The sequence below is a fragment of the Arvicola amphibius genome, chromosome 5 (assembly GCF_903992535.2).
Source record: "Arvicola amphibius chromosome 5, mArvAmp1.2, whole genome shotgun sequence".
Classification (NCBI taxonomy): domain Eukaryota; kingdom Metazoa; phylum Chordata; class Mammalia; order Rodentia; family Cricetidae; genus Arvicola; species Arvicola amphibius.
In genome coordinates, this window is record NC_052051.1 from 160,616,063 (window position 1) to 160,643,774 (window position 27,712).

The 27,712-nt window shown below is 37.4% G+C and overlaps 3 protein-coding genes and 1 pseudogene across 4 annotated transcripts in view; 3 read left to right on the forward strand and 1 right to left on the reverse strand.

Moving 5' to 3' along the window:
• Positions 1-8,143, forward strand: part of Tmx3 (thioredoxin related transmembrane protein 3) — a 36,525-nt gene extending 28,382 nt beyond the window's left edge. For both annotated transcript variants that reach the window (XM_038331590.1, XM_038331591.1), the window contains 3 exons: positions 2,072-2,201; positions 3,550-3,618; positions 4,939-8,143. In XM_038331590.1, the coding sequence (XP_038187518.1) occupies positions 2,072-2,201; positions 3,550-3,618; positions 4,939-5,196 (457 nt within the window). In that variant the 3' untranslated portion in view covers positions 5,197-8,143. The remainder of the gene's footprint in view (positions 1-2,071; positions 2,202-3,549; positions 3,619-4,938) is intronic.
• A 12,895-nt stretch (positions 8,144-21,038) lies between these two features.
• Positions 21,039-21,397, forward strand: LOC119814829 (annotated as a pseudogene).
• Positions 21,398-25,107: 3,710 nt separating this feature from the next.
• LOC119815393 (histone H3.3A-like) lies at positions 25,108-25,509 on the forward strand (the record flags this gene model as incomplete). Its single annotated transcript, XM_038331501.1, has 1 exon — positions 25,108-25,509. A coding segment is annotated over one exon (402 nt), but the record flags the coding sequence as incomplete, so codon positions are not given.
• An 847-nt stretch (positions 25,510-26,356) lies between these two features.
• Positions 26,357-27,410, reverse strand: LOC119815818 (olfactory receptor 4P4-like). Its single transcript, XM_038332117.1, is given in 4 exon segments — positions 26,357-27,120; positions 27,244-27,300; positions 27,303-27,371; positions 27,374-27,410. Coding segments are annotated over 4 exon segments (927 nt in total).
• Between the last annotated feature and the right edge of the window lie 302 nt (positions 27,411-27,712).

Here is a 27,712-nt window from a genome sequence, read left to right on the forward strand (position 1 = left end):
ATATCCACCTCATTCTGTCCCTCTCTCTTTTATATCTTCTTTTTATGTGTGACCCAGCTGAATTTAATTAGAGTTGTGTGCATGAGTGTGTGGTAGGTTGTTGACTGGAGCATTGGTAATTTTGCTGAAGAAAATCATAACCTCCTGACACGAAAGCCATTAACTGCCAATAATGACACAAGAAGGGATAGGGGCTCATAGGCTCCTCCCTCATTCATGATGATGAAATGCTGACAGGCCCATGTTGTTCCCAAGATAACACTAACATTTTAATATCAAAAGCAAAATAGAGGGATAGAGAGCTGGCTCAGAAGTTAAGAGCCCTGGCCAGGCGGTGGTGGCGCATGCCTTTAATCCCAGCACTCGGGAGGCAGAGGCAGGCAGATCTCTGTGAGTTCGAGACCAGCCTGGTCTACAAGAGCTAGTTCCAGGACAGGCTCTAAAGCTGCAGAGAAACCCTGTCTCGAAAAACCAAAAAAAAAAAAAAGAAGAAGAAGAAGAAGAAGTTAAGAGCCCTGGTTGTTCTTCTAGAGGTCCTGAGTTCAATTTCCAGCAACCACAGAAGAACATTATAGATGGCTGATGCCCTCTTCTGGTATAAAGTTGTACTTGCAGGTAGAGCATGCATACATAAAATAAATTTTAAAGTTTTACAAAAAAATTGAAAAGCAATTGTTTACATATTAACTATATCCAATAGAATGGTTAATGTTTATAGAAGTTGTAAGGTTGATCTTGTTTAAACCTAAGAGGAAATATATTCTGTATAATCTTATAAAGAAGATATCCTATAATAGAAATACTTTTTTGTAGTGTATATTCATCAGAGGACTTAATAAGATCATTTTTAAGTCCTTTGCAGTGAATATATATGATTCATTAAGAAAAAAATTACAACATTACACAGCAATTTTATTCCAATAACTAGTATCATAATTCAGGGTGATAGTATCAACAGTAGATAAACATTTTTAAATACACAGTTGTGGGATAGTAGAAAATCTAAGCTCAAATTAGAATCAGAACATAATTAGCTTAAGTTGCTAAGTTTGAAGAGTATCTTAGTTTTTTGTATCTGACAAATACCTGAGGGAAAGATTTTAAAGGAGGTTAGATTTATTTTGGCTATAGTTTGTAGGTTTCAGTCAGTGTTGGTGGTGACCATTGCTTTCAGTCTAAATGCAGCATCATGGCAGCATGAGTGTGTGGCTGATACTTCTCACCTTAGATGACTAAGAAATAAAAGAAGAGGAAGAAAAAAAAGGAGATAGACCATCAAGGGAACGTTTCCAGTGACTTGATACATCCAACTAGATTTAATGGTTGTAGATTCCCCTACCTACCAAGATAATATCACCAGTTGAGGATCAAGCCTTCCACACATGAATCTTTCCAAGCCATTTTATATTCAAGCTATGATAACAGGGCTTTATGTGCTGAGATATGATCTGCTTTGATGAATATTTATGTGTGTGTGTGTGTGTGTGTGTATCTTAAGTAGAATAACAAAAGACTACAGAGAATTCACAATACTGTTTATTCAACATGTTTTCTATATGTTTACTCAACTATACAAGGTACCATGCTGAATTTTCTCATGTAATTGTCTAGCAAGTTAGGTACTGTTGGTATCCTTAATATATATATTGCTTGTAAGAAGCTAATTACTTAACTGACATCCTGTAATGTTAAGAGAAAACTCCAGATGCAAACACAGTGTGACACCAGGTACTGTCCTCTTGACTGTGTAGGTATTAGAGTACCATCTGAGGTAGGGCTAAATGTTACTAGTATTCTATGTAGTACTGTGCAGAAATTTATACTTTGTATAGCACAACTTTTATTCTTATATTTAATCGTTGTTGCTCAGGTGTTGTTAGAATATTTTCATACATTCTTGGTTAATGGGGTAATGGTAAATTTGATGCAAAATTTGAAAGTTTCCTGTAGACCACAGAGGTAAAGGTATTAAAAATCTCTTATCTTCCCTATATAGTTACTCAGAGATATATGAGCATTAGGGTATTATTACTATGCTTAATACATTTTTTTTCTTTTTACTTGTTTTTAGTGAATTGACAGTCCCAACCATAGTTGTACTGAATACTTCAAATCAACAATACTTTTTGCTAGATAGACATATTAAAGATGCCAGTGATATGGTCCAGTTCATTAACAGCATTTTGGATGGTACAGTGCCAGTAAGTAATTAACATTCATTTCAGAGGGATGAAGAGAAGGAGGCAGAAGATAAATTAGCAGATTTTTACCTCTGATCGTGAAAAAAAAAATAGGTATTCATTGCCTGGAGAAAAGAGGGAATCAACTTCCACCCACTGCATTCTCTTGTCTCATTCACTCAGTCTCATACTCTTCTGTGGCAGAGGCTCATGGGTACAAATGTCCTTTATAGAGTTACTTGGAATACCTTTGCTTGTCATGGTGATGGGAAAAGTACTCTTGGGCTCGAGAGTTGGATTAGAGATAATAAGAGGTTTGTGATGCAGGATAATGTTTTTTAGAAAATTTTCATGGCACATGGTAAATTGAATTAAGGCTAACTGAATTAAGTTACCAGAAATAGCTATTTTTTTAAAAGTTGTGAAAAATACCAGTTTACTAATCAATCAAGAAATATATTGAGAATTATGGCTCCAACAAAGAGTTCTAAAAATAATCATATGGAAAAGTTATCATAAAGACTACATGATATTAATTTTCTTTTTTCCCTATTTTTATTGCAGTATTTCTCAAACTAGGTTGCAAGTCATATCAATGGTCATGAAATCCTGCTCAAGGGGAGATCAGCTGTGATTAGCACACATCTTATTTCAGTGAAAAAAACAGGAAGGGTCTTTGTTACTTCAATAGTATTTACTGTTTTCCTATATTTTTGTTTCGGTTTTACACAAATATTGAAAAGCCAACTTGCTTACCTACCTTGGTTTAAAACCAATAAATTGGGGAAACTCTCTTAGTCACATAGTAGCAATATGATATATATAGAGATGATATTTTTATTATAACAAATTTATTTGTAGTAATGTGAGCCCTTCTGTTAGTGAAACCTCATCAGATTTTTATAATAAAGATTACATTGGTCCTGTAGCTTAAGAATTCAAATAATGGGCCAGACTTCTGGGATGGCTAGATGCCAGAGTTTGATTTCCTCAAGAACTTTTCTGTTTCTCAACACTCTCTGTTGAGTTCCATCTGCAGGAGGATGCCGCTACTTAGTAGGAAAGTCTTCAGCCACAGTGTGTCTACACAGCCCAGAGAAATTTAAAGCTTGTACAAGCCTGGAGAGGGTGAACCCACTTCCAGCAAACCACAAGGATCATGAGAAAGGGCACAATGAGTCTTTAGGGTACATTAGCATGATACACTAGGAATATAAGACATGAGGGAAGTATAAATATTTATCATGAATTTAGGGGTGATATGTGTAATATTTTGTAAGTCAAATTTATGGCCTCCAGTTACATGGTTATGTAACATAAAATAGAGTACTAGTATATGCATAACATATTTATTCTTCTTATATTGAAGGCCCAAGGAGGTGATAGCATTTTGCAGAGATTGAAAAGAGTAATGTTTGATGCCAAATCTACAATTGTGGTAAGTTCTGACAGTTAATTTAGTATTCTTGATAACTGAAAAACTTGATGTTCTCAGTCACCTCTTTCTTTCCACATTACCTACCTTTCTTTAGAGGCAGACTTAAATTATAGACTGAAAATATGACAGTAATTCTTTAAGAATGTCTTTCTTTATTTGTTCAACCCAGATGTCTTGCTAGCTGTTCCATATCACTTTTCATTTGTTGAGTCCTAGACAACCGTGAAAATGTAGCTAGCATTCTTTATTAGTAAGGAATTCATACAGACAATAACCATCTAAGAGATCTTCATGAGTAATGCGAGAAAAAGAAGGATCTTTATTAAATATTCAGGCTATTTGGTTCCTTTTCCTGTTGCCAATAGCCAGTTCTGCACACATGTACACTCACATGTGCATGTATGAGCATAGTTTTTATCTTGGAGTCTTTAACATGGTATGTATTGCCCAACATATATATTTGTTGAAACTAAGTTCGGTAGCAGTCAGTTGAAATTTAAGTAAGTGGCTTTAAATTTACATTGTGTTTTTTTTTAAAGTTATAAACTTATTGGCCCCTTAGCTCAGGCTTCTTATTAGCTCTTATAACTTATATTAGCCTATTATTCTAGTATAGAATACCTATAGTATAGGTACATGGCTCAGTTCCTTTTTTAGCGTGGCAGGTCACATCCTGCTTCTTCAGTGTCTGGACAAGACTGCGGAAACAGCTTCCTTCTTCCCAGAATACTCCTGTTCTCATTGCCCTACCTGTACTACCTGTGTGGTTATCCCCCTATACTTCCTGCCTGGCTACTGGCCAATCAGTATTTATTTAAAACATAATTGACAGAATACAGAATTGTCTCCCACCATTAGACTTTCTGGTGGAATTACATTTGGCTCTCTTGATGGAGGGCCTCTTTAAAACTTCTCTTAGAACTGTAGAGCGAGGGGGAGGAGGGAGGGGGAGGGAAATGGGAGGATGGGAGAAGGTGGAAATTTTAATTAATTAATTAATTAAAAAAATAAAAAGAATAGACAGGTTTTTACTAAGCTATCCTCAGAGCTCTTGGCATTTTTCTCAGTTTTTAATCTTTTATCATCAGTGTACATAATGAGACAAGTGAAGCTTTAAGTTTTAAATTATCTTAAAAGCAATAAAAATCAGTGTGATTAAAACTTTTCTTTAAAACACACTTTGTTTCTCTTTCCTATGTCTATGTCAATGATAGTTCTGAACTTTGATGTTTAATTGATATTAAGTGTTTTACAGAGGCCCTACATCGTGCTTTTTATGTCAGAATTCTGTTCAAGTGCAACTGAATTCTCTCCCCACAGTCTATATTCAAGAGTTCTCCACTTTTGGGCTGCTTTCTCTTCGGCCTGCCACTTGGTGTCATCAGCATTATGTGCTATGGAATCTACACAGCTGACACAGAAGGAGGCTATATAGAAGAGCGATATGAAGTGTCCAAAAGTGAAATGGAAAATCAGGAACAAATAGAAGAGAGAAAAGAGCAGGAGTCCATCAGTGGAGAATCTCTAGTGCCTACTATGCAAGAACCCAAGGATGTATTAGAAAAGAAGAAAGATTGAGACTTCGGAGGAAAAAAATTGATAGGATTTCAAATTATTAAAGAGTATTTATTGAATTTAGAGATTTAATCATGAGCTATTTACAGAAGAGAACATGTTACTTGTATTTTGCTAATAACAACTGCATGAATTAAAGTAATCCTTCCATAAGTGGGAACTTATTTGGAGCACAGAGATGAAGAGTTTGTTTAAAACAAAACCAGATCATTGTGTCTGTTTACCTTAAAGATACTCATTCTGTTCACACTCCTTTGTGTGCATGTTCTATGACAAAGTTAAAAAAAACTTGGACAGAATATTATCTTGACAATTGGGGTGGAAGATATGTGGTTTTGCGGAGTGAAATAGTGTCCCACCTACTATGTCAAGTCTCCTATATTTTGGATAAAATTTATATAAACAAATTAAGTCTTTAAAATTTAGATGTTTTAAGAGAAACTACTAACTTTTTCCATATATAAAAATTTAAGATTCTGGGTTTAAAAATAGTGAGGTTTTTATATAGCATAGTGATTTTTATTTTACTAGTTGTTTTTAAAGGAGAAATGTTACTTTTTTACTTATACTCAGTTGCATTATTATAATACTGGCTTTTGGTCCCAAGAAGTGGGGAAAGAATCTTTGACCTTTACAGAATGACCAGGGTATGCGGGGAGTGGTGACTTTAGCCCCTGCTCTATGCTGCTCAGCAGGGTGCACTGTCCATCACTGCAAGAAGTAGAAGCCCTTTTAGTTCACCTTGCTTTTAACCAAAACAACCTAGTATTTTGTTCTTTTATTTTAATTTTATAGTGTGACATTACTTTTAAAATTTCTATTAAGATTGTTTTCAGAAGTAATAAATCACGTTTTTATGATATATAAACTAATAATTTAAAAATTACTGCCACACCTCTGTTGTGGGAGCCCATGATATGTCAGTGATACAATCAGCATATTAAACTTGGATGACAGGAACAAAGCGATCCACATTCCCTCCTCTAGCCTCTCAACTTTGCCTCCGTGACATTCATGACCTCTCATCTTTGATCAGAATGCAGTCTAAGACTGTCTAAGAGTGGGTATTTTGTGATAACATGTTTACTAAACATTAATTTGTTCATTTTGAAGCCTTCATTTTAGCTCATCTCAGAATTTTTATTAGATAATATTTAGGTGGCTGTTCTTTGAGTAATTTAGGATTTATTGAAAGCATCTAAACATTTGCAAACATGGTTTGTAGTTCTAACACTTATGTTACTTAGGGCTTCTTTGGTAACCAGGGGAGTTCCTGGCTTCTGATGCAATATTAATCAGCACTGAACTGAAGCTGTCTGTAGAGCCAGGAAATTGTTAGTCATAGTTTGTATCCAGGTATTCTTTTCATATTTTCAAAAACATCTATTTTTAATATTTAATCACCCATAATTAACATTATTGATAGTGGTATAAATATAAAGTCACAGGAAATTTCAGAAAATACAAAATATTTTCAAATGGAAGCTGGAGGTAAACACTGTTAATAGTTGCTGTGAAAAGTAAACTCCTCCAAAGAATAAAGACTTTGGGAAGACCTCATGATACTTGTCCAAATGGTTAATTCTTTTTGCAGGAGGAAAGACCTGAAGTTTATACAAGATGATTCGTTTACCACTAATAAATTTTATTATTGTCACCACTATCAAAAGTTATGTGTATTTTGTCTTATCAATCATAATTTGTAAATAAGTTCTCAGTAGGAAAAAAGATAAGGCACAGCTTTGTATCAGTAAACAGAAACACAGAGGTAGTTTTGGGGAATTTTGTTTGGTTGGTTTTTGTTTTTTTCATTTGTTTTCTTTGTTTTTGGCAATGCTTTTCTTGAATGAGTATTTTGGTTCTGTATTGTGAAACAACTTCATACTGATCCTCATTCTATTTGTACTTTCAAAATGTTTTCATTGAGGAAAAAAACAGTGTGTAAGTGGTTTATAAGTGAATAGTTTCATTTCTTCTTGTATTAAACTTATACTTTTTGCTTATTCTTAAGGATATTTTTATCTGCATTGTCAGGTTGCTCACATAACAAAATTTAAAGTTTGTTCATGCATGTGTTTTTCTCTTTGATGTGTTATTCTAAATAATGTTTGCTTACCAGGAGAACATACTACAGAATCAAGGCAGCTTCTTCATAATCTAGGAAAAGATTGATCCTCTAATTCAGTGATAAGTTCCATGGTTAAATACCAACAAAAGAATCCTTTCAGGAAATTGGAATTCCACCTTTTCTTTCCATGTGTAAAGTTCTGATTTTCGAAATTCAAAAATTTAGCTCTTTGGTGCTCAAACAACATTCAAGAGTATTCCGGAGAATGTTCATGCTTAGTCCAGCATCTCTTTCTGAAATGCTTTATTGTGTATGTCAATAGTTTTGTACCTTCTATTGTTTGAAACTTCTTTGAGATTTATTAAATATATAGGTTTTGTTTTCCTCCTCTCTTTAAAGGACATTTGGACCTGGTTTAGAAATGCCAAATAAGTAAAGATGATGGAAAGGACTCTTAAGAGCTGAAGCAATTGCGTCTGTTGTTTCTGTTTCGTCCATCTTATTGCCCATGATGTTTCTAAGATTTTGACTTGGTAGCTCTTGGTTTTAAAATATTTTCATCAGTGTTTTCTGGTGAAATGGACAGGGAAAAAAAAATCACTCAGCTATTCTTATGTAGATATTGTTAAGCCAGTATAAGATGTTAAGATTTAAGTGGAGGGACTGAGTTGGTCATTTTATTTTTTATGAATAGATATTTTTTCTGAATGTTTCTGAGTCCCAAGAATGAGCAAAATAATAATAGTAATTTTCTAGTTTGAACTAAGCTATAAAGGTTTTTGAAAGTCTGTATTACTACTAACTTGTTGAATTGTGATAATATGCCTTATGTCATCAATTGCAAACTTTTCTTTTTCTAAAATAAATAAATTAAAAACATGATTGCATAATTTCTACACTTAATATGTATTTTTCAGAAATTTGCCATATGGCTATGGAGCAGTGGAATAAGAATAAACAGTGAGCCCAAAATATGAGTTGGCACTGATTTGCAGGTTATAAGCAGAGATAGCCTACTGAGCTATGGGGGACACCATTTGTATGGGACTGTGGTCTTAACTTCATTTTTCTTTTTCTTGTTCTACCCTAGTGAAATCAGGAAAACCAATTAACTTTTCCCACTTCTGAATTACATGTGATTTGAGGATAATGCCACTTATCTAGATTATGAAGTACCAGTATTTAGCACATAGTTCATTAACTGACTGACATTTATTGTTTATATTTAGTTGAATTATCACTTCAGTTAGAATTCTGTCATTGATAGAGGGAAAAAACAATTTGCTTTAATTAGAATTCCTGGTATTTTTAAGTTTTCTTGGCTAATTTTCTGCAATTTTTGAATTCTAGCATTTTATATAGTGATAGAAAATATTTTAATATTGAAATTAAAACAAAATAAGTATTTAGGCTTAGTCACCTGTGAAAATTCTCTGGCTTTTGGGCTTTTGTACTTTTTAGATGAAAATTATACACAAGAAGTTATAACTTGTTAGTAAGGTTATTAATTAATATGTGTGAATATCTTACTAGATTTCTGTATGATTTAGGCAGAGTTAAATGCAGGTATGTCACTGGATGTAGGTTTTGAGGTTTCCAAAGCTGCCTGTGAGTCAGGATGCTTTTGTAGCATCATGCCTGCCTGCCACCATGATGATGATGATTGTGATGATGTCTTGTGAAGCTATAAGAAAGCCTCTGATTAAATGTTTTTGCAAGAATTGAGTTGGCTGTGGTATTTTATCACAATACTGATAACCCTAAGACAGTCTTGTTATGCCTCTATGTAGACGACTACTTTGGACACGTGAGCTGGTGAGAACTGAGCTGATTTTCACATTGGAGTGCAAGCATTTGGTGTGTGTGTGTAAGATATTTGAATTTTTTTAGAAGAAAACTTGCTGAAATGGTATTTTCCTGTCTTTTTGGAATAGTAGGATAATTAATAGTTTCTTGTGTGAGAGTGGAAAGAAACAGTTATTCTAAATTGGAGTGGGGATTAGTGTAAAAAATAAGTGGGGTAAGAGCTTAATCTTACCTCAACTTGATAGGCCATGTTAACATCCATGGAAGACCTGACCCTTTCTGAACATAAACAGAGGAAGAGTGGATGGGGTGGGGGGTCAGGGGAGAGGCATGAGGGGTGATGCAATGGGAAAAGAGGAGGGAGGGGAAATGGGTTGAAATGTAAAGTAAATGAAAAATGTAATTAGTAAAAAAATATTTAAAAAAGTAAACGTGTGCTGGAGAGATGGTCCCATGATTAAGAGCTCTGACCACTCTACCAGAATATACAGGTTCAATTCCCAACACTCACATGTTTGCTCACAACACTTTGTAGCTCCAGTTCCAGGGATCTAATGCCCTCTTCTAATCTCTGCAAGTGCCACACACATAGTACACAGAGGTACATGTAGATAGACATTCATATACATTAAATAAAAATACATTTATAAAAGTGACTTTTGCTTATCAAAACAATTGCAACAAAATATTTTACACCTTGGTTGCTATAAAGCAAAAATATAAAATGCAAAACAAACACTATAAGACAGTTCTTGGAGCAAAGGAGACAGGTATGATTATACATACCCCGGAATTTAGGATGCTGAGATAGGATGATCATGAGTCTGGGGCCAGCTCCAATCATTTACAACCAGCCCTCTTTAAATGAAAACAAATATTTAATAAACAATATTTTGGGAACTTGAGTTTAGTTTTCTTTATTATCTCCTATTGATTGTGGGCACAAGTAATCATATTGGCATTCTGAGAAAATTTAGAATTATGGTTAAATCTTGGATGTAGTATTCTGAAGCTGCATCAGATCAGCCGGTTGCTTTGAAGCTGTTTTTGATGTTGGGTTACATGGGCCATTGCTCCCATCAGAGACCACTCTGGGTCTTCCTTGATCTAACCATATTAGCCTGGAAGGAATCAGTTTTCTTTATTAATTAACCAATGAAAGTAACATAGACAGATAACTCTCCTCCATCACACAGCTTCTCATCTTTTGTGGAAACAAAAGCAGAATCTCTTTTCCAAAGCAACATATCCTTAGACACAAATTTTGAAGTCAATATACCTTTATGTTGGTTTAGCTTAGTGGCCCCCAAATTTATCTCTGAAGTTAGCTCAGTAGCAGTTAAAAAATTCAAAGAAAGCATGATAGTAAATATAATCCAGGCTCTATTCACATTTACGTGCTTGTTATAATTTTTACTACTCTATTTATTTCCTTTTTAAGGATTTCAGTTTATTATCTTTAAATTGTTCTAATCTGTGACTCTGGCTATCCTTTATTCTCTCCTCTCCCAAGCCTATGCATAGTTATCAAACTCATTGTGACTTGTTTAGGGGGCTTTTTGTCTGAATCTGTCTTTATTATGTTGCTGTAATCATTTTCTGACTAGGAGAGATTTTTAAAATGCTAAGTAGGTGTGGCTAGAATTGAAACCACAACTTTACTCCTCTTTAGGCTTTTTAACATGGTGGAGGTATATTTACCAGCAGCTTTGGGAGCCATGCTCACACCCTAACTCTGAGAAACAGTACTAAATAATGTGCAACTGTGCCCTTAGGCCCGCAGCTGTGCTTTCAAGCCAGCAGGCAGCTGCTGGGAGCCTGTTTACCACAACCCATGTAAGACATTGTGGGAACCCACCATGCAACTCAGCCCATGGCAGTTGGCAGCTGGCTCCATTTCTTGGGTATTTGTCCAGAGATGTGTCTCTCTACCATGGCCAACATGAGAGACCAGGAAGCCCAGTGTGGCTTGTTTCTTTTTCCTTAGAATATTTTAAGCCTTCTTTTGGGTCTTATGTGGATCCATGCCAGATAAAGGTTTCTCTCCCACCCACCAGTTTCCAAAGAACCACTCTGAGGTTTAATATTAATTATAAACTGGTCTATTATCTCAGGCTTATTATTAACTTGCTCTTACAAATTAAATTAACCCATTTCTATTATTCTATATTTTACCAAAAGGCACATGACTTGTTACCTCACATCTTTCTTTTCTGGCAGCTGCTTGCATCTCCCCAACTTTGTATTCTTTCTTCCTCTATGTCTGTTTGATTTCCTCCTTGCTAGAAATCTAGAAGATTCTTAACACTAGGCCTCTCTGAATTTGGCAACCTGCCTAGGCTTTGGGAGGTTTCTCTAAGGCCCTAATGTATAGAGCAATAACAGAGCTCTGTCTCTAATCTTGGGAATACGCTTGGGAGAGCTGTTAAAGATGTGGGGCCAGGGCCTTTGGAAAAGGGTTGTTTCAGATCCTCAGAACGCAGGACTTTTCACAGAAGCACGGAAACTGTGGTTATCAGTCCCAACTCCACTGTGGACTTTGTTTATAATGTTCTTAATTTACCCAGTGTTCCTCTTGAGCAACATTGATTAGCCTCTTTCTGTTTTTTTTTTCCTCATTTTTTATTAAAAATTTCCATCTCCTCCCCTCCTCCTTCACCTTCCCTCCCCTCCCCTCCACCCATACCCCCACTCCCTCCCTCTCCAGGCCAAAGAGCCATCAGGGTTCTCTACACTATGTTAAGTCCAAGGTCCTCCCAACTCCCCCAAGTCCAGGAAGGTGAGCAAACAAACTGACAAGGCTCACACAGAGCCCGTCCATGCCATAGAGTCGAAGCCCATCGCCATTGTCCTTGGCTCCTCAGTCAGCCTCCACCGTCAGCCACATTCAGAGAGTCCGGTTTGGTCGCATGTTCCATCAGTCCCATTCCAACTGGACTTGGTGATCTCCTGTTAGTTCTGTCCCACAGTCTCAGTGGGTGAATGCACCCCTCACGGTCCTGACTTTCTCATGTTCTCCCTCCTTCTGCTCCTCATCAGGACCTTGGGAGATCAGTCCGGTGCTCCAATGTGGGGCTCTGTCTCTATCTCCATCCATCGCCATGGATATGCAAGATATTCATCAGTATGACTATAGGATCTGGCCTTTTCTGGCTCCCTCTCCTCAGCTGCCCAAGGAACTAACTGGGGGCATCTTCCTGGATACCTGGGAACCCCTCTAGAGTCAAGTCTCTTGACAACCCTAAGATGGCTCCCTTAATTAAGATATATGCTTCCCTGCTCCCATATCCACCCTTCCTATATCCCAAGCATCCCATTCCCCCAAGCTTTCCCCATCCTCCCCTTCACGCTTTTCTCTCCCCATCTCCCCTTGCCCCCATCCCATCCCACCCCCAAGTTCCCAATTTTTGCCTGGCAATCTTGTCTACTTCCAATATCCAGGAGGATAACTATATGTTTTTCTTTGGGTTCACCTTCTTATTATCTTCTCAAGGATCACAAATTATACGCTCGATGTCCTTTAATTATGGCTAGAAACCGATTATGAGTGAGTACATCCCATGTTCATCTTTTTGGGTCTGGGTTACCTCACTCAGAATAGTGTTTTCTATTTCCATCCATTTGCATGCAAAATTCAAGATGTCATTGTTTTTTTATCTCTGAGTAGTATTATAATATGTATATATTCCACAGTTTCTTCATCCATTCTTCCACTGAAGGGCATCTAGGTTGTTTCCAGGTTCCAAACCCATTGATTTACATTAGCAAGAGACTTGCTTTTGAATTTGACGTAAATCTCCAGTAAATCCGAGATAGGTTTGTCTGTAGATTAGCAGCCAGTGCTGGGAATGCTGTGCAGTGTATTCCTTCTGCTCACACGGTTCTGTAACTCAGACCTCACTAACCAATCAGAGCCTCCATCAGACACACCAGTCAAATGGGAGGGTTCTTCCTGGAGCAAGACTTCCTGTTTAGCTCTTCCTGAAGAAATTGGTCTCTCTCAAGCACTGAGCCTTGGGCTTCCATGTGGGGAGAGAGCGTGTCAGCTCTGCAGCTGCACCATGGTGAGTGAAGGGTTGCTCTCCACAGACAGGAGGTGCAGTGGGGCAAGTAAGAAGTAAGAAGCCAAGTAAGTAGCTGCTGTCACCATGTGTGGAGGAGTGGCTGGGCTTGGCAAGTGAGGGGGCGCTGTCCCCAAACTAGGTGAAGGGGTCTGCTGAGGCTTGCTGCTGGTGTGGTAGGTCCTCCCCTGCCTGGGTGGGAGTCAGTGGACACAGAGTTTAGTGCGTTTCTGCCTCATCCTAAGTAGTCCTAAGTGATCCTTGCAACTCCCCACTGGCAGCCTCTGAATAACTTCACTGCCTGGGTTGTGTCTGCACAGAGCTGAGCATTGGGAGCTGCAAATGGTGGTGCCTATAGTGCTTATGTTGTCTCACGTAGAGAGATATCACCAAATTTGCCAAACACAGAGACTACTGGTCTCTCCAGTATCTTCAGAACTTCTGTTCTTTTACCATTTAGGTTTATGATCCATCTGTGGTTAATTTTGTGGAGCTTGTAAACGGTTTCTCCTGTGTAGAATATTACTCCTCTGCTTAACTGTGATGTAGACGGGTAGAATTGATAATAGAATTAATGGTATAAGAATTTGCCAGTTCTTAGGAGACATTAACTAACACAAAGTAGAATTTAAGTAAGGGAGGACTGCATCCCAAATACCCAAGATAAGTAGTATGTTAACCATGCCTTTTAACGATTAGTATCATGAGTTGAAAATGTTTAGATTCAGATATATATCTGAATTCTGTTAGAATTTCTAGATGTATGAGATATATTTCAGTTAGATAGGTATTCTTCAAATCTTTCAGAGACCTCCAGAATATGGCATTTAAAGTGTTTGAAGAACTTAGGACTTCTCACGACAGTGAAACACATCTGCTCCTGGCAGCACAAGTCTACTCCAAATGGAAGATGGGAATCAAAGAGGCTCCTTATGGAGTTTGCTAGCCATTTGAGCAAGAAACTGCTGTTGCCTGGACTGCTGAGCTGGACATGCAAAGCCCACAGAGAAATGACTGCTGAACTTGCCTAAAGGTGAGGGGTTCCTGCTTCATAAAAGAGTCTGTGAGACATTCTGCAGAAGAAAATGACTAACTGCCAATACAGGCTGAACTGTCCTTGAAATTTCCTGATTCATGAAAGAGTCTGCTGGATAGTATAGGCCAGTAGGATGAAGATGGATGCCCCAATGATACAAAGCAACTTTGGGGGACTGTCCTGGCAGTGATGTCTCTGTCAATTCTGGAGCTTTGACAATGAATTTATTATTTATTTAGGTAATAGTATTTTTTTGGAGTCTTTGATGGAGTTTAAGAATTTATGGTTATAGTTTTCCTTAGGATAAAAAATAAAATAGATATAAATTTTGTAATTGTAATTCTTGCTTGATAGCTGTTTTGCTATATGTAGTTTTACTATTTTATAGTTAAAACCTTCCTTTTTGTTTAAACAGAAAAGAGGAAATGGTGTGGAAGATTTTTTTGTCTATGTGTTGCTTTTACTGCTTAATGAATAAAGAAACAGGCTTGGCCTAATAGGGTAGAACAGAGTTAGGTGGGGAGAACTGAACTGAATGCTGGGAGGAAGGATGTAAATTCAGGGAGAAGCTATGGAGCCTCCAGAGACAGACACTAGGAATTTTACCCAGTAAGCCATGGCATCATGGCAATATACAGATTAATAAAAATGAGTTAAATTAATATGTAAGAGTTAGTCAATAAGAAGCCAGAGCTAATGGACCAAGCAGGGATTTAATTAACATACTTCCTGTGTGATTATTTCAGGTCTAAGCTAGTCGGAACCAACAAGTAGCTAAGCCCCACCTCCAACACAAATAAACTTTTTGTCAAGGAGATTCCTGGTGCTTGATCATGATATTTTAGAATCCATAAAGTGATTATTTGATTATTTTTCCTTCTTTAAAAAGTTAAGTGTTAACAAGGACATATGGTATTACATACAAAGCCAATGTTAAGTAGGGATCCAGTTTTCTATAGCTTTCAAACCTAGTAACTTTTAACTAGATACCTAGCAATTTTGGTGAAAAGACATACTGAATAATACATTTTTCTTAAAATAACATCCAGTTGTTTAAAAACCTTCATGTAATAATTTCCAAATTATCACTAAAATGATTCCATACCCCAATATTAAATCTTTCTGCAGATGCAATAAATCAGATCAAGCCAAATTAAGAGTCTAGGGTTAATGTACAAAGCTACTTCCAGGTGGCCTTGGTGAGGAAGGAGAAAACCATGAGAGGAAACCATGTGGCAGGTGGGGTAATGCATCTTAAGTAGCCTGTAAGTATGGTCCTGAGCTTGTTGGGGAAGGACCTCACCCTTGCCAGGCTTTCTCAGAGGTGGAGTCTGAAATGGGAGGAATGAGGCTGGGAGGGGCTTCCACATAAACGCCCCAGGGTATAGAGAGTCCTTGGGTATATGGGCAATTTTTAAAGTCCAACTACTTTCTGCAGGCATGGGACAACATGGGGAAGTGGTAGACAGAAATCTGTGGGCCCAGGCTCATCAGGAGGTATGAATGGAAAAGCAGCTAATTGTAATCCTAGGGACCTCAGGCATCTGTTCTTTGAGGAGGCAGAGAAAGAAAATTACTAGGGGCCGGGTGGTGGTGGCGCACGCCTTTAATCTCAGCACTCGGGAGGCAGAGGCAGGCGGATCTCTGTGAGTTCGAGACCAGCCTGGTCTACAAGAGCTAGTTCCAGGACAGGCTCCAAAGCTACAGAGAAACCCTGTCTCGAAAAACCAAAAAAAAAAAAAAAAAAAAAGAAAGAAAGAAAATTACTAGGGAAAGAATAGATTATCACCAGCTCTATGAACCGGGATAGCCATGGGTAGAAGGAAGACCACGAAAGAATAAAATGGATAAGTACCCTGGTTGTACAAAAGAGACAAGGGTGAAAGAATGAGACATGAGAGTAGATATGCTCTTTATTGGGACTTGTTTGGAAAACCAAACATGTTGCTGGATAGGTGTCTGCTCTAGTGTGGAAAGATAGTACCAGCACTGGTGTCCCAGGAGCTTGGGAGCGGAAGGTGGCATGCCAAATGGATGGATGATTTATTCTTCAGAAAGATTTGAGGAATTACATTTGCTGCTTCAATGGAGGTGGTGAATACATTCATCCTGTGAAGGTGTTAATACTAGCTAAGAGATAATGGAGCCTTTTTATTAGTTGGCAAGTGAGATCAACTTGCCATTACTCATCCAGTTAGTGTCCTCGAAGATGGTGCAGGAGTTGATGTATCTTGAGGGTCCCCTGTGGGTTGGCTTGGCCTAGGCAAGAAGAGTGAACCTGTAAAATATGCTTGAAAACAGGTAGTTTCCAATGGACCAGATTTCTTGATACAGTATCAGAACTTTTCCCAGAAACCTGCAGATACATGTAAAACAACTGGGACAAATTTACATGTTGGTGTCAAAACAAAAGACTATGGCTTTGGGGTTAAAAGATGTACATGGAAAATAAATAAATAAATAAATAAATAAATAAATAAATAAATAAATAAATAAAAATACTATTTTTCCTAGGGCATGGTTTTAGCTAGATGAAACACACATTTAAATCTAAATTCATTGAACAAAAGAGGTTGAGTGAGTGGAGGAAGAGGGAGCTGAATATAGTTGTAGGGTTCTATAACCTCTCTTATGCTAATTTGTGTCTAAAAGCTGGGACAAGTAAAATTGACAGAAAGTTAAGGACTCCAGAATACTGTTTGCAATCAGGGCCCTATCAGTTCATCAAGACTGCATTTTCAGTGCTAAAACTCTGAACCAGTGAAGTTATATCTGAAATCTGTTATCCTCTACCACAAAGCCAGTGAATGAGGAACATCTGTCTGTACTCTTAACAGGAAACTTAACTAATGAACCAGTGAGCTACCAAGCTGGTTGTAGCCTTAATGGGGGGAACTGGGAGGAAAGCTGCTAAACTGGTAAGGCTATCAGCATCCTACTCATCCAATGTCATCAGTCTGAGAAGGATAAGCATAAGTGAGACAGAATTCCAACTACCTAGGAAGTCCCAAATTTCTCTGTGGTTATTGTGTGACCAAAGATCCATAAGCAGTAACTGTCTTTAGATGCCGAGTTCAGAAGATCTGACAGACTTCTCTGTGGATAGGAATTTGGGGAGAGTGACCTACTTTGACTTGACAAAGTGGAGCAATTGATCCTCCAGTGTCATGTGTGTCTTGGCAAGGTCTTAAGTTTGGTTTAAAGAATAAAGCAGTTTCTTGCTGCATAGCAGGTTTTGTCATATTTAAAGAATGCTTCTAGGTGGATGTTCTGTGGCATCAGTCAGGAGATACAGGATGCTGCCTAGATGTGAGCAATATTCTTCTTATAAAGATTCCTTAAGTAAGAATGGCAAAATTCCATGCTTAAAGCCATTGCATCTATTGTTTTTGAGTTCAGACCTACTCCTCTCTTAGTTGTAGCCTGCCCTTTCTGATGACCTCACAATCATGATGATGAACTTAGAGCCTCAGGATATGCCCAGGCTTCCATTTAGCTTATTTATAGTATTAATGAATAAGCAAAGCAAGCACTTCAGAAGCATACTTCTCTGTTAAGACGTATCTTGAAAGTTTGTTTCCTTTTATTTCAAGCTAAAACATTATGGTCCCAGCTATGTGCACTCAGGGAAATTCAGTACATCACTGAAATATTTTATATATGTGCTTTATGACTTTGAGCTAAGCAAGACACCCCACTCCATGTGTCTAATATGATTTTTCTTTAAAGTATAATTTAAATTGTACTCACTCAAGTGAATGCCCTACAAATGAGTATGTTTAGGGCTGGTTTCATCCTCTTGGTAAAGCAGGAGAGGCTATTGGTCGTATGTTAGATCTTTATGACTGAAGACTACACTTGTTTCTACATGTCATTACATGAAATACAGTGAGGGAGCCTGAGCTTTGTACTGTGAAACAAGAGAGAATATATAAAAATTAAACATGTATGGAACTGTCATAAATACCAGCCAGGAGTTAACTTCTATTCTTTTTTAAGTAGCTGTGCAATATATGTCAAATGACTTCTAAACATCTGTCTTTATGTCAATTAGCTATTGTTGTCATCAAACTTTTTCGTGGAAAAAGTCTTTATAAATTGGTGATACTTACAACATAGAATCTAGACAGATCAAAATACAGATAATAGGTGGTTCTCACAATGGCATGAAAATACCTGAAAAGGATAATACCCATATATACATTTATAAAGCTCAAGAAACATCTTTTAAGACATTAAGAAAAATGGAAAGAGCTAGAGGAAATCAACAGAGTATCAACTTATATTATTTAGGTCATGATATAAATATTGGCTGTCATAAGTAGATGTATGGTGACATAGAGAATATTGACCCATATTCATGGCAAGAAAATAGATTAAAAATCATCGTTATAATGAATAAATAAATAAGCATCACAAAACTATTTCAAAGGAAGTTTTTAAAAGAACACAAAAAATAGTAATTTAATCTTACTTCAATATAATTTTCACTCATATTATAACACAATATTTCTCCCAAATTGCGTGTCTGAAAAAATTAATCATAGCATGTTGTTTCTTCTTCTGCTTCGTTTTGCTGAATAGCAGTATTTCTATGGTACAAACTCTCCTATGGTTCCATCCCCTTAACCATTAAATATGAAAGCCTGCATAAGAAAGCCTGCATAGACTCATCATAGTAATATATGTGTATGCATACACAACTATACACTGTGCTTTATCACGGAAAATTCAACTCTTCCAAGGATAGATGTCACATCATGTCAAGCAAATAGAAAAAGCATATGAATAAATAATATCAGAGCTCATTTTCTTTTAGTCGGTGCAAAATATTTCCCATAATGTTCTACACCTTTGAACCATTGCATGGGTAAAGCAATGTTTTAGCTGTATGAACATTTTTAGATAAAACATGAAGAGAGCCCACATATCCCCACCATCCACTGCTGAATTGGTGACAAACAGAGACACAGGACCTGCCTATACATGGAGGAAGTGGTGATCATCTGAACTACCAGCTGGAATGCCCTGCTCTCTTAAACCTAGCCTCCCTGGTGCCATACCTCCACATACTGCACCTATCCACTACCAAGCAACAGCATCCTTTCCACTCTCCCTCACCATCCCCTGCTGCATTGGCAACCACCAGATCCATAGGCTCCAACTTCAGTGTTTGGAGTAAGACATTGGTAGACAGCTGTGTAAGAAAACATTCAAAAACATAAACAGCAATATGGCAGAGACAGAAACTAGTGATTGTACAACAGCCAGACCTTAACAACCCAACTCAAATAAATAAGAATTAAATGGCCTTAAGTATAATATATCAAAAATGGTAGAGGTCTTTATGAAAAAAATTTTTTAAATCCCTAAAAATGGAGGTAAAACAAACAGAAAATGTGAAGAAATCAATAAATCCCTTAAAGAAATCCAATAAAACAATTAAACAAGTGATGGAAACAGTTCAAGATTTGAAAATTGAAATAGACACAAAGAAAACATAAAACAAGGGAATTTTGTACGTGGAAAATCTGGGTAAATGAACAAGAACTACAGCTGTAACCGTAACCAACAGAAAGCAAGAGAGGAAAGAGAGTTTCAGGCACTGAAGATGCAAGAGAGGAAAGAGATTCATCAGTTAAAGAGAATATTAAATCCAACAAATTCTTAACACAAAATTGTAGTGATATTTCATTTGTATTTTAATAAACTTGCATTTTAATAAAACTTGCCTGAAGATCAGAGAGTAAAAATGTCACCCTGATATTCCTTTTAGATGAGACGTTGGTGACACACACTTTTAATCCCAATAGTCAGAGCAGTTTGTCAGAGGAACTGGGTGGTAGTGGTGCATGCCTTTAATCCCAGCATTAGGGAGGCCTATAAGATGGTAGGAGACAGCTCCTAACAGTCTCATTATGAATATTCCTAGAGACAGGATTGGCATTTTGGACTGATGTGGCTAGGAGCCAGTGGCTAGGAGTTTTGCTTTTATTTATTTATTTATTATGTGTACAATATTCTTCCTGTGTGTATGCCTGCAGGCCAGAAGAGGGCACCAAACCCCATTACAGATGGTTGTAAGCCACCATGTGGGTGCTGGGAATTGAACTCAGGACCTTTGGAAGAGCAGGCAATGCTCTTAACCTCTGAGCCATCTCTCCAGCCCCCAGGAGTTTTGCTTTTATGACCTTCAGGTTAAACCCCAATATCTGTCTCTGGGATTTTATTAATTGAACTACATTGGACACCCAATGTGAGGCTGAGTTTTTATCAATCTGACTGCACAAAACATCCAGGAAATCTAGGACACCATAAAGTTCAAACCTTAGAATATTAAGAATAGAAGAAGGGGAATATTTCCAGCTCAAAGACACAGAATATATGGTTAATACTATCATAGAAGAAAACGTTCTGAGCTTAAAGACGAATATGCCTATGAAGGTAGAAGAATCTTAGAAACACCAAATAGACAGGAGCAAAAAAAAGTCCCCTCACCATATAATAATAAAAATACAAACATTCAGAAAGAAGAAAGAATATTAAAAACCTTAAAGGAAAAAAATCAAGTAACCTATAAAGATAGACATACCAGAATTATACCCAAATTCTTCATGGAAACTCTGAAAGCCAGGAGATACTGGATAGACATTCTGCAGTCACAAAAAGAACAAAAATGCCAGACTACCAGCACTTGGGAGGCAGAGGCAGCTGGATCTCTGAGTTCGAGGCCAGCCTGGTCTACAAGAGCTAGTTCCAGGACAGGCTCTAGAAACTACAGGGAAACCCTGTCTCGGAAAAAAAAAAAATGCCAGACAAGAATACTGTATCCAGGGCGCCGCAGGGCCGGAGGCGCGGGGATAGAAGGAGCACCATGTCCGCGGAAGTCCCCAATGCAGCGTCGGCGGAGGAGCAGAAGGAAATGGAAGATAAAGTAACTAGTCCAGAGAAAGCTGAAGAAGCAAAATTAAAAGCAAGGTAACCCACACTTGGGACAAAAGCCTGGCGGGTCCGATTTCTTAAGGAAGCGATTGCAGAAAGGGCAAAAGTATTTTGATTCTGGGGATTACAACATGGCGAAAGCAAAGATGAAGAACAAGCAGCTTCCTGCTGCAGCCCCGGATAAGACAGAGGTCACTGGTGACCACATTCCTACTCCACAGGACCTTCCTCAGCGGAAACCATCCCTGGTTGCTAGCAAGCTGGCTGGCTGATTAAAAGAGCTGAACTGCATGAGTCTTCTAATGTCCTTTATTTCTCCTTTCTGTGTTCCTTACCCACTTTCTGTTTCCTTTCACTCACTGTCATTTGAGACTGACAGCTTGGCAGATAGTGGTAGTGTGCGCTGCTGTCGTAAGGGAGCATACATATGTAGAGGTTTTGACTAGTTTAACAGTGCACTGATGCAAAGGACATGTAACAGCATTAAGTAATTGATGTTATAATAATTGTACATATTACCTAGCTGGTGTAGGGCTGGCTCCAACAAGTAGCAAGCAAGTTTTACAGCTTTAACGTTCTGGCTTTCCTTACTTTCTCGTAATTACAGCTTTGTATGTTACTCTTATTTAATAGAACCTCTGTTGTATTGATTTCTTCTGTATTTTCCTTTTGAATTTTGTAAGACAGAAGTTTAAGACCACAAGTTGGAAGACAAGTCACATAATTCAAACACAAGTAAATGGGCTGCAAAAGATTTGAATAACTGCTTGGACTTGACGGCCTTAAACCTGCTGTTTCAGCTTTAACAAGAGCATCTTACCTGGGCGATATTTGCCCGTTCTGGTGTGACTTGTGTGACTCCAGTGCTTACCAGCTGTTGAAGCTAGTGATCTTCCTCGTTCTGCAGTCTTGGGACAGCTTTCTTTGTTGAAGACGTGAATGGGTGTGCATGTGCACTGACTATTGCATTCACTTTTGTGCCATTTTTGTAAATACAATAGTTTTGCACAACCTTTTACAAATGTCTGTATTAATTTCACCATATTAGAAAGTAGATAATGTGCCAACCAGAAGCACAAGACTTCCTACACAAATCTGCCCACCATTACTGCTTTTGTATAAGAATAGTTTACAATCTTGAGCTTATTAGAATACCAAACTAATATCTACTCACCCTGATACAGAATTAAGCATTTTTATTTGTTACTAATATTCATGACTTTCAGTGGCCTTGTACAAATATGATATGTTGCTTAGGCATATCTTTTGTTCTATGCAGAACATTTCATTTTGACTCTTACAAAAAATTACCATTCATATAATTTATATAAACTTTCTTAATGTAGAAACTTTTTACTTCCACACTCAACTTTGGGGATACTAAAGTTAAAGGCTTGCATTCTCTGCCTTCTGTATTCTTCTCAACCCCCATCTCCTCTCTTTTGCTTCTGTGACTTGTGTTGGGCTGTTCCATTTATATGAGAACATACATATCTATATCTGTCTTTACTTTTTAAACTTGCTTAAATAAAAGGACTTTTGTGAGGTTTAAAAAAAAAAGAATACTATATCCAGCAAAATTCTCAATAACCATAGATGGAGAAAACAAGATATTCTATATCAAAACCAGATTTAAACAATATATGTTTACAAATACAACTCTACAGAAAGTAACAGAAGGAAAATTGAAACCCAAGGAATTTTTCTACAGCCATGAAAACAGACAAAGATAACCCCACACCAGGAAATCCCAACGAAGGGAAGCACACAAAGAGTACCACTACCACCAACAAAGTAAAACATAACAGGACTTAAAATTTTCTATTCATTAATATATCTTAATATCATTGGCTGTATTTTGTCTCTAAAGAGACATGAGCTAACAGAATGGGTATGAAAACAGGACACGTCCTGCTGCTGCATAAAAGAAACACACCTCTATGTCAAGACAGACATAACCTCAGAGTATAAGGTTGGAAAAAGGTTGTTCAGTCAAATGGACCTAAGAAACAAGCTGGTGTATCTATATTAATATGTAACAAAATAGACCTCAAACTTTAACTTATCAAAAGAGATGGAGAAGCACATTACATATCCAACACAGGAAAAATCCACCAAGATGAAATCTCAATTCTGAACATCTAGGCCCCAAATACAAGGGCACATACACTTTTAAAATAAACATTAGTAAAGCTTAAATTGCATAGCAAACCCCACACACTAGGAATCAGAGTTTTCGCCGGGCGGTGGTGGTGCACGCCTTTAATCCCAGCACTCGGGAGGCAGAGGCAGGCGGATCTCTGTGAGTTCGAGACCAGCCTGGTCTAGAAGAGCTAGTTCCAGGACAGGCTCCAAAGCCACAGAGAAACCCTGTCTCGAAAAACCAAAAAAAAAAAAACAAAAAAAAAAAAAACAGAGTTTTCAACACCCCATTCTCACCAATAGACAGGTTAGCCAGATTGAAACTTAACAAGAACTAGGGGAACTAACATATGTTGACTCAGCAGATATCTATAGACCATCCCACCAAAACAAAAAATATGCCTTCTTCTCAGCACCTCATGGAACCTTCTCTAAAACTGACCACATACTCAGTAACAAAGCAAACCTCAAAAGATATTTTAAAAATTGGCTTAACCTCCTGTATCTTATCAGATCCAAATGGCTTAAAGTTACAGCTCAACACCAACACTAATTGTAGAAAGCCTACAAACTCATGGAAATTGAACAATGCTCAACTGAATCATCACTGGGTCAAGGAAGAAATAAAGAAAGAAATTAAAAACATCCTAGAATTCAAAAATGATAACACAACATACTTAATATGTTGTGCACAATAAACTCTTTTTATGAGGCTATGGAACATTATGAATGTAGTGTTAAGTCAAAATCTGATAGCATTAAGTGCCTACATAAAGAATGTGGAGAAAGCTCACATTAGCAACTTAACAGCACACCTGAACGCTCTAGAAAAAAAGAAGCAAATTCACCCAGGGGGAGTAGTTGCCAGAAAATACTTAGTTTTACAGTTGAAATCAATAGAAAAGAAACAAAGAGAATAATACAAAGAATCAATGAAACAAAGCGTTTTTTCTTTGAGAAAATCAACAAGATAGACAAGCCCTTTGCCAAAACTAACCAAAAGGCAGAGAGAAAATATCGAAATTAATAAAATCAGAAATAAAGAGGGGGACATAAAAACAGACACTGAGGAAATCCAGAGAATCATAAGGCCATGTTTCAAAAACCTGTACTCAACAAAGTTGAACAATCTAAAAGAAATGAAAAAAATTTTGGATAGATAATACATACCCAAATAATACAAGACCAAATAAACAATTTAAATAGACCTATAACCCAATAAGGAAATAGAAGCTGTTGTCAAAAGTCTCCCAACCAAAAAAATCCCAGTGCCAGAATCTTCCTGAGAATGTAAGAACAGGTTATATATAAGACATGGACTCTCAACCCAAGTAAACAAAGAAAGCTGGGTGAGGGAATGAAGTAAAAAGACACTGGATCTGGGAGAAATACTGGAGTACATCCACATGTAGGACCTGACATGAAGAAAGACAGGAATAAAAAAAAGTATCTTGTAGCACATGCCTTCTTATGACTTCAATTTATTAACTGAGATCTTCCATTTGTGAAATATTACAGATTGACACATGTACCATAAAATATACTCATATAACTATTACAGAATAGTAAACACAAAGAACAAGTGTTACATAGGCAGAATGTCCCCCAAAACTCCTCAAATCCCAAAGCCTATAATCATTCCAGTATAGTGAGTTCTCACATTATATATTTAGACCCAAATTAGCTGTGGAAGAGACATTAGGGTAAGGAGATATAAATATGGAAACATAATGTGTTCAAAGTATACCATATACATATGAGAAAATTGCTTTAGAAAATTCAGTATTATGTACAATGAATACATGACAATAGGAAAATTAAAACCAAGAAAAGAGCAAAAATAAACAAGTAAGCTCTAACGCCGGCGCCGCCTCTCGAAATCTACTGGTGGTAAAGCACCCAGGAAACAACTGGCTACAAAAGCCGCTCGCAAGACTGCGCCCTCTACTGGAGGGGTGAAGAAACCTCATCGTTACAGGCCTGGTACTGTGGCACTCCGTGAAATCAGACGCTATCAGAAATCCACTGAACTTCTGATCCGCAAACTCGCCTTCCAGCGTCTGGTGCGAGAAATTGCTCAGGACTTCAAAACAGATCTGCGCTTCCAGAGTGCAGCTATTGCTGCTTTGCAGGAGGCAAGTGAGGCCTATCTGGTTGGCCTTTTTGAAGATACCAACCTGTGTGCTATCCATGCCAAACGTGTAACAATTATGCCAAAAGATATCCAGATGGCAGAGAACGTGCTTAAGAGTCCACTATGAGGGGAAACATTTCATTCCCAAAATTTTTTTCCTTCTTCTTTCCGATATCAGTAGTTCTGAATGTTAGATATTTTTTCCATGGGGTCAAAAGGTCCCTAAGTATAAGATCGCCAGTGGAAAAATGGGGGACAGAAATCAGGTATGGGCAGCTTTTCCATTTTCATTTGTGTGTGAATTTTTAATATAAATGCAAGATGTAAAGCATTAATGCAAACAAAATGTTTCAGTTTCAACAGTTCAACTTTATCACAATTATAAATAAACCTGTTAAAATTTACTTGACAATGCCAGCATTTGGATTTTTTTTTAAATAAGTAAATTTCTTATTGATGGCAACTAAATTGTGTTTGTAGCATTTTTATCATACAGTAGATTCCATCATTCACTATACTTTTCTAACATGTCCTACATGCAAGTACATGTTTTTAATGTTGTCTGTCTTCTGTGCTGTTCCTGTAAGTTTGATATTAAAATACATTAAACTATAAGGAATAAACAAGTGAGAAAGATGGATTAAGTTCCTATAAAAACAGTTTCATATAATTTTTTTGAGACAGCAGATTGAAGTAGGTAAAGATGAGCTTCAGTTTGAGTGTGTGTGTTGAGGGGGGGGGGGGCTAGGAAAGGAATCTAGGACTTTCTGTCCTATGCAAGCACTCTACCAAACCAGGCCATTTTTGCAGTTTTCACACCCATGTGATCATCTCTGGATGAACTTGTTGCTTCTTGGATACATAACTCCCATTTCCTTCTCCCCCAAACATACACATATAACTTGTGTTTTCTGTGATCTTTCAAATGATTTCTGACCTGGGAACATTGGACAGGAATCACAGGGATGTTTCATTTATTTCACCTCTGAATGTGACATTCGAGACCACACCTTATGCATGATGCCTTTCATCTCACTGTTTCTCAGAGTGTAGATGAGGGGATTCAGCATGGGGGCAATCACAGTGTAAAACACAGAAATTTCCTTATCCTTATTCTCACTTCCTGCAGGTAGAATGTAAATATAAATACAGGGAACAAAAAATAAAACTACCACCATTACGTGAGAACTACAGGTTAAGAGAGCTTTGCGTCGCCCTGCAGATGATCTTGTCCTCAGATTATACACAACGAGTATGTAAGAAGCAACTAGAACAAGAATAATGGCAACGAGCACCATCCTAGCATTGGCAATTACTAAAATGCTAACAACATAGATATCTTTGCAGAGCAGTTTCAAAAGAGGCTTGACATCACACAGGTAGTGATTGATGTGGTTGGGACCACAGAAAGGCAGACTGAGCACCATGAGAAGTAAAGCAATAGAGTGCCAGAAACCCACTGCCCAGGGTTTCATAGCAGTCAGTACATGACATCTCCTTCTGTTCATGATTATCACGTAGTGCAGAGGTTTGACAATGGCAACATAGCGGTCCAAGGCCATGGACACCAGGATGAAGATTTCCACACCTGCCAGCAAGTGATAAGTGAAGAGCTGGGTCATGCATTCACTATAGGAAATGTTCTTTCTTGTAGCAGCCAAGTCCCTAGTGAGCCTGGGAACCACAGTGGAGGTGCAGCAGAGGTCCATGAGGGAAAGGTGGCAAAGACAGTAATACACGGTTGTTCAGTTAAGTGGCTGCAATGTTCTTTCTTGTAGCAGCCAAGTCCCTAGTGAGCCTGGGAACCACAGTGGAGGTGCAGCAGAGGTCCATGAGGGAAAGGTGGCAAAGACAGCAGTACACGGTTGTTCAGTTAAGTGGCTGCAAGTGATGATGTCTAGAATGATGGAGTTCCCATTAAGACAGCCCTGTAACACAGCAGGAACAAGAGGAAGAACAGCAGCTCTACTTGTCTGTTTTCACAAAGGCGATAAAAACGAACTCAGTGGCATATTTATGATTTTCCATTAGTGAGTAAACAAAGCACACCTGAAACTTAGTTCTTCTGAAATAAAAGAAAATAAATGAAGCAATGATGATCAATTTTTTAGTTAATTGGGATTTGTAAATTGAATAATAATCGTCATATTAGCTTATATACATATTAATTTGACCATTTTGTAAACATATATAGTTATACACCCAGGCTTAATTAAATAATAATAAATAATAATTAATAATAATATTCTATGCATAGATAATTTATAAATATTTTATACATCTCTAACTTTAATAGAACCAAATGATTTGTGTCCAGATAAACATTTAAT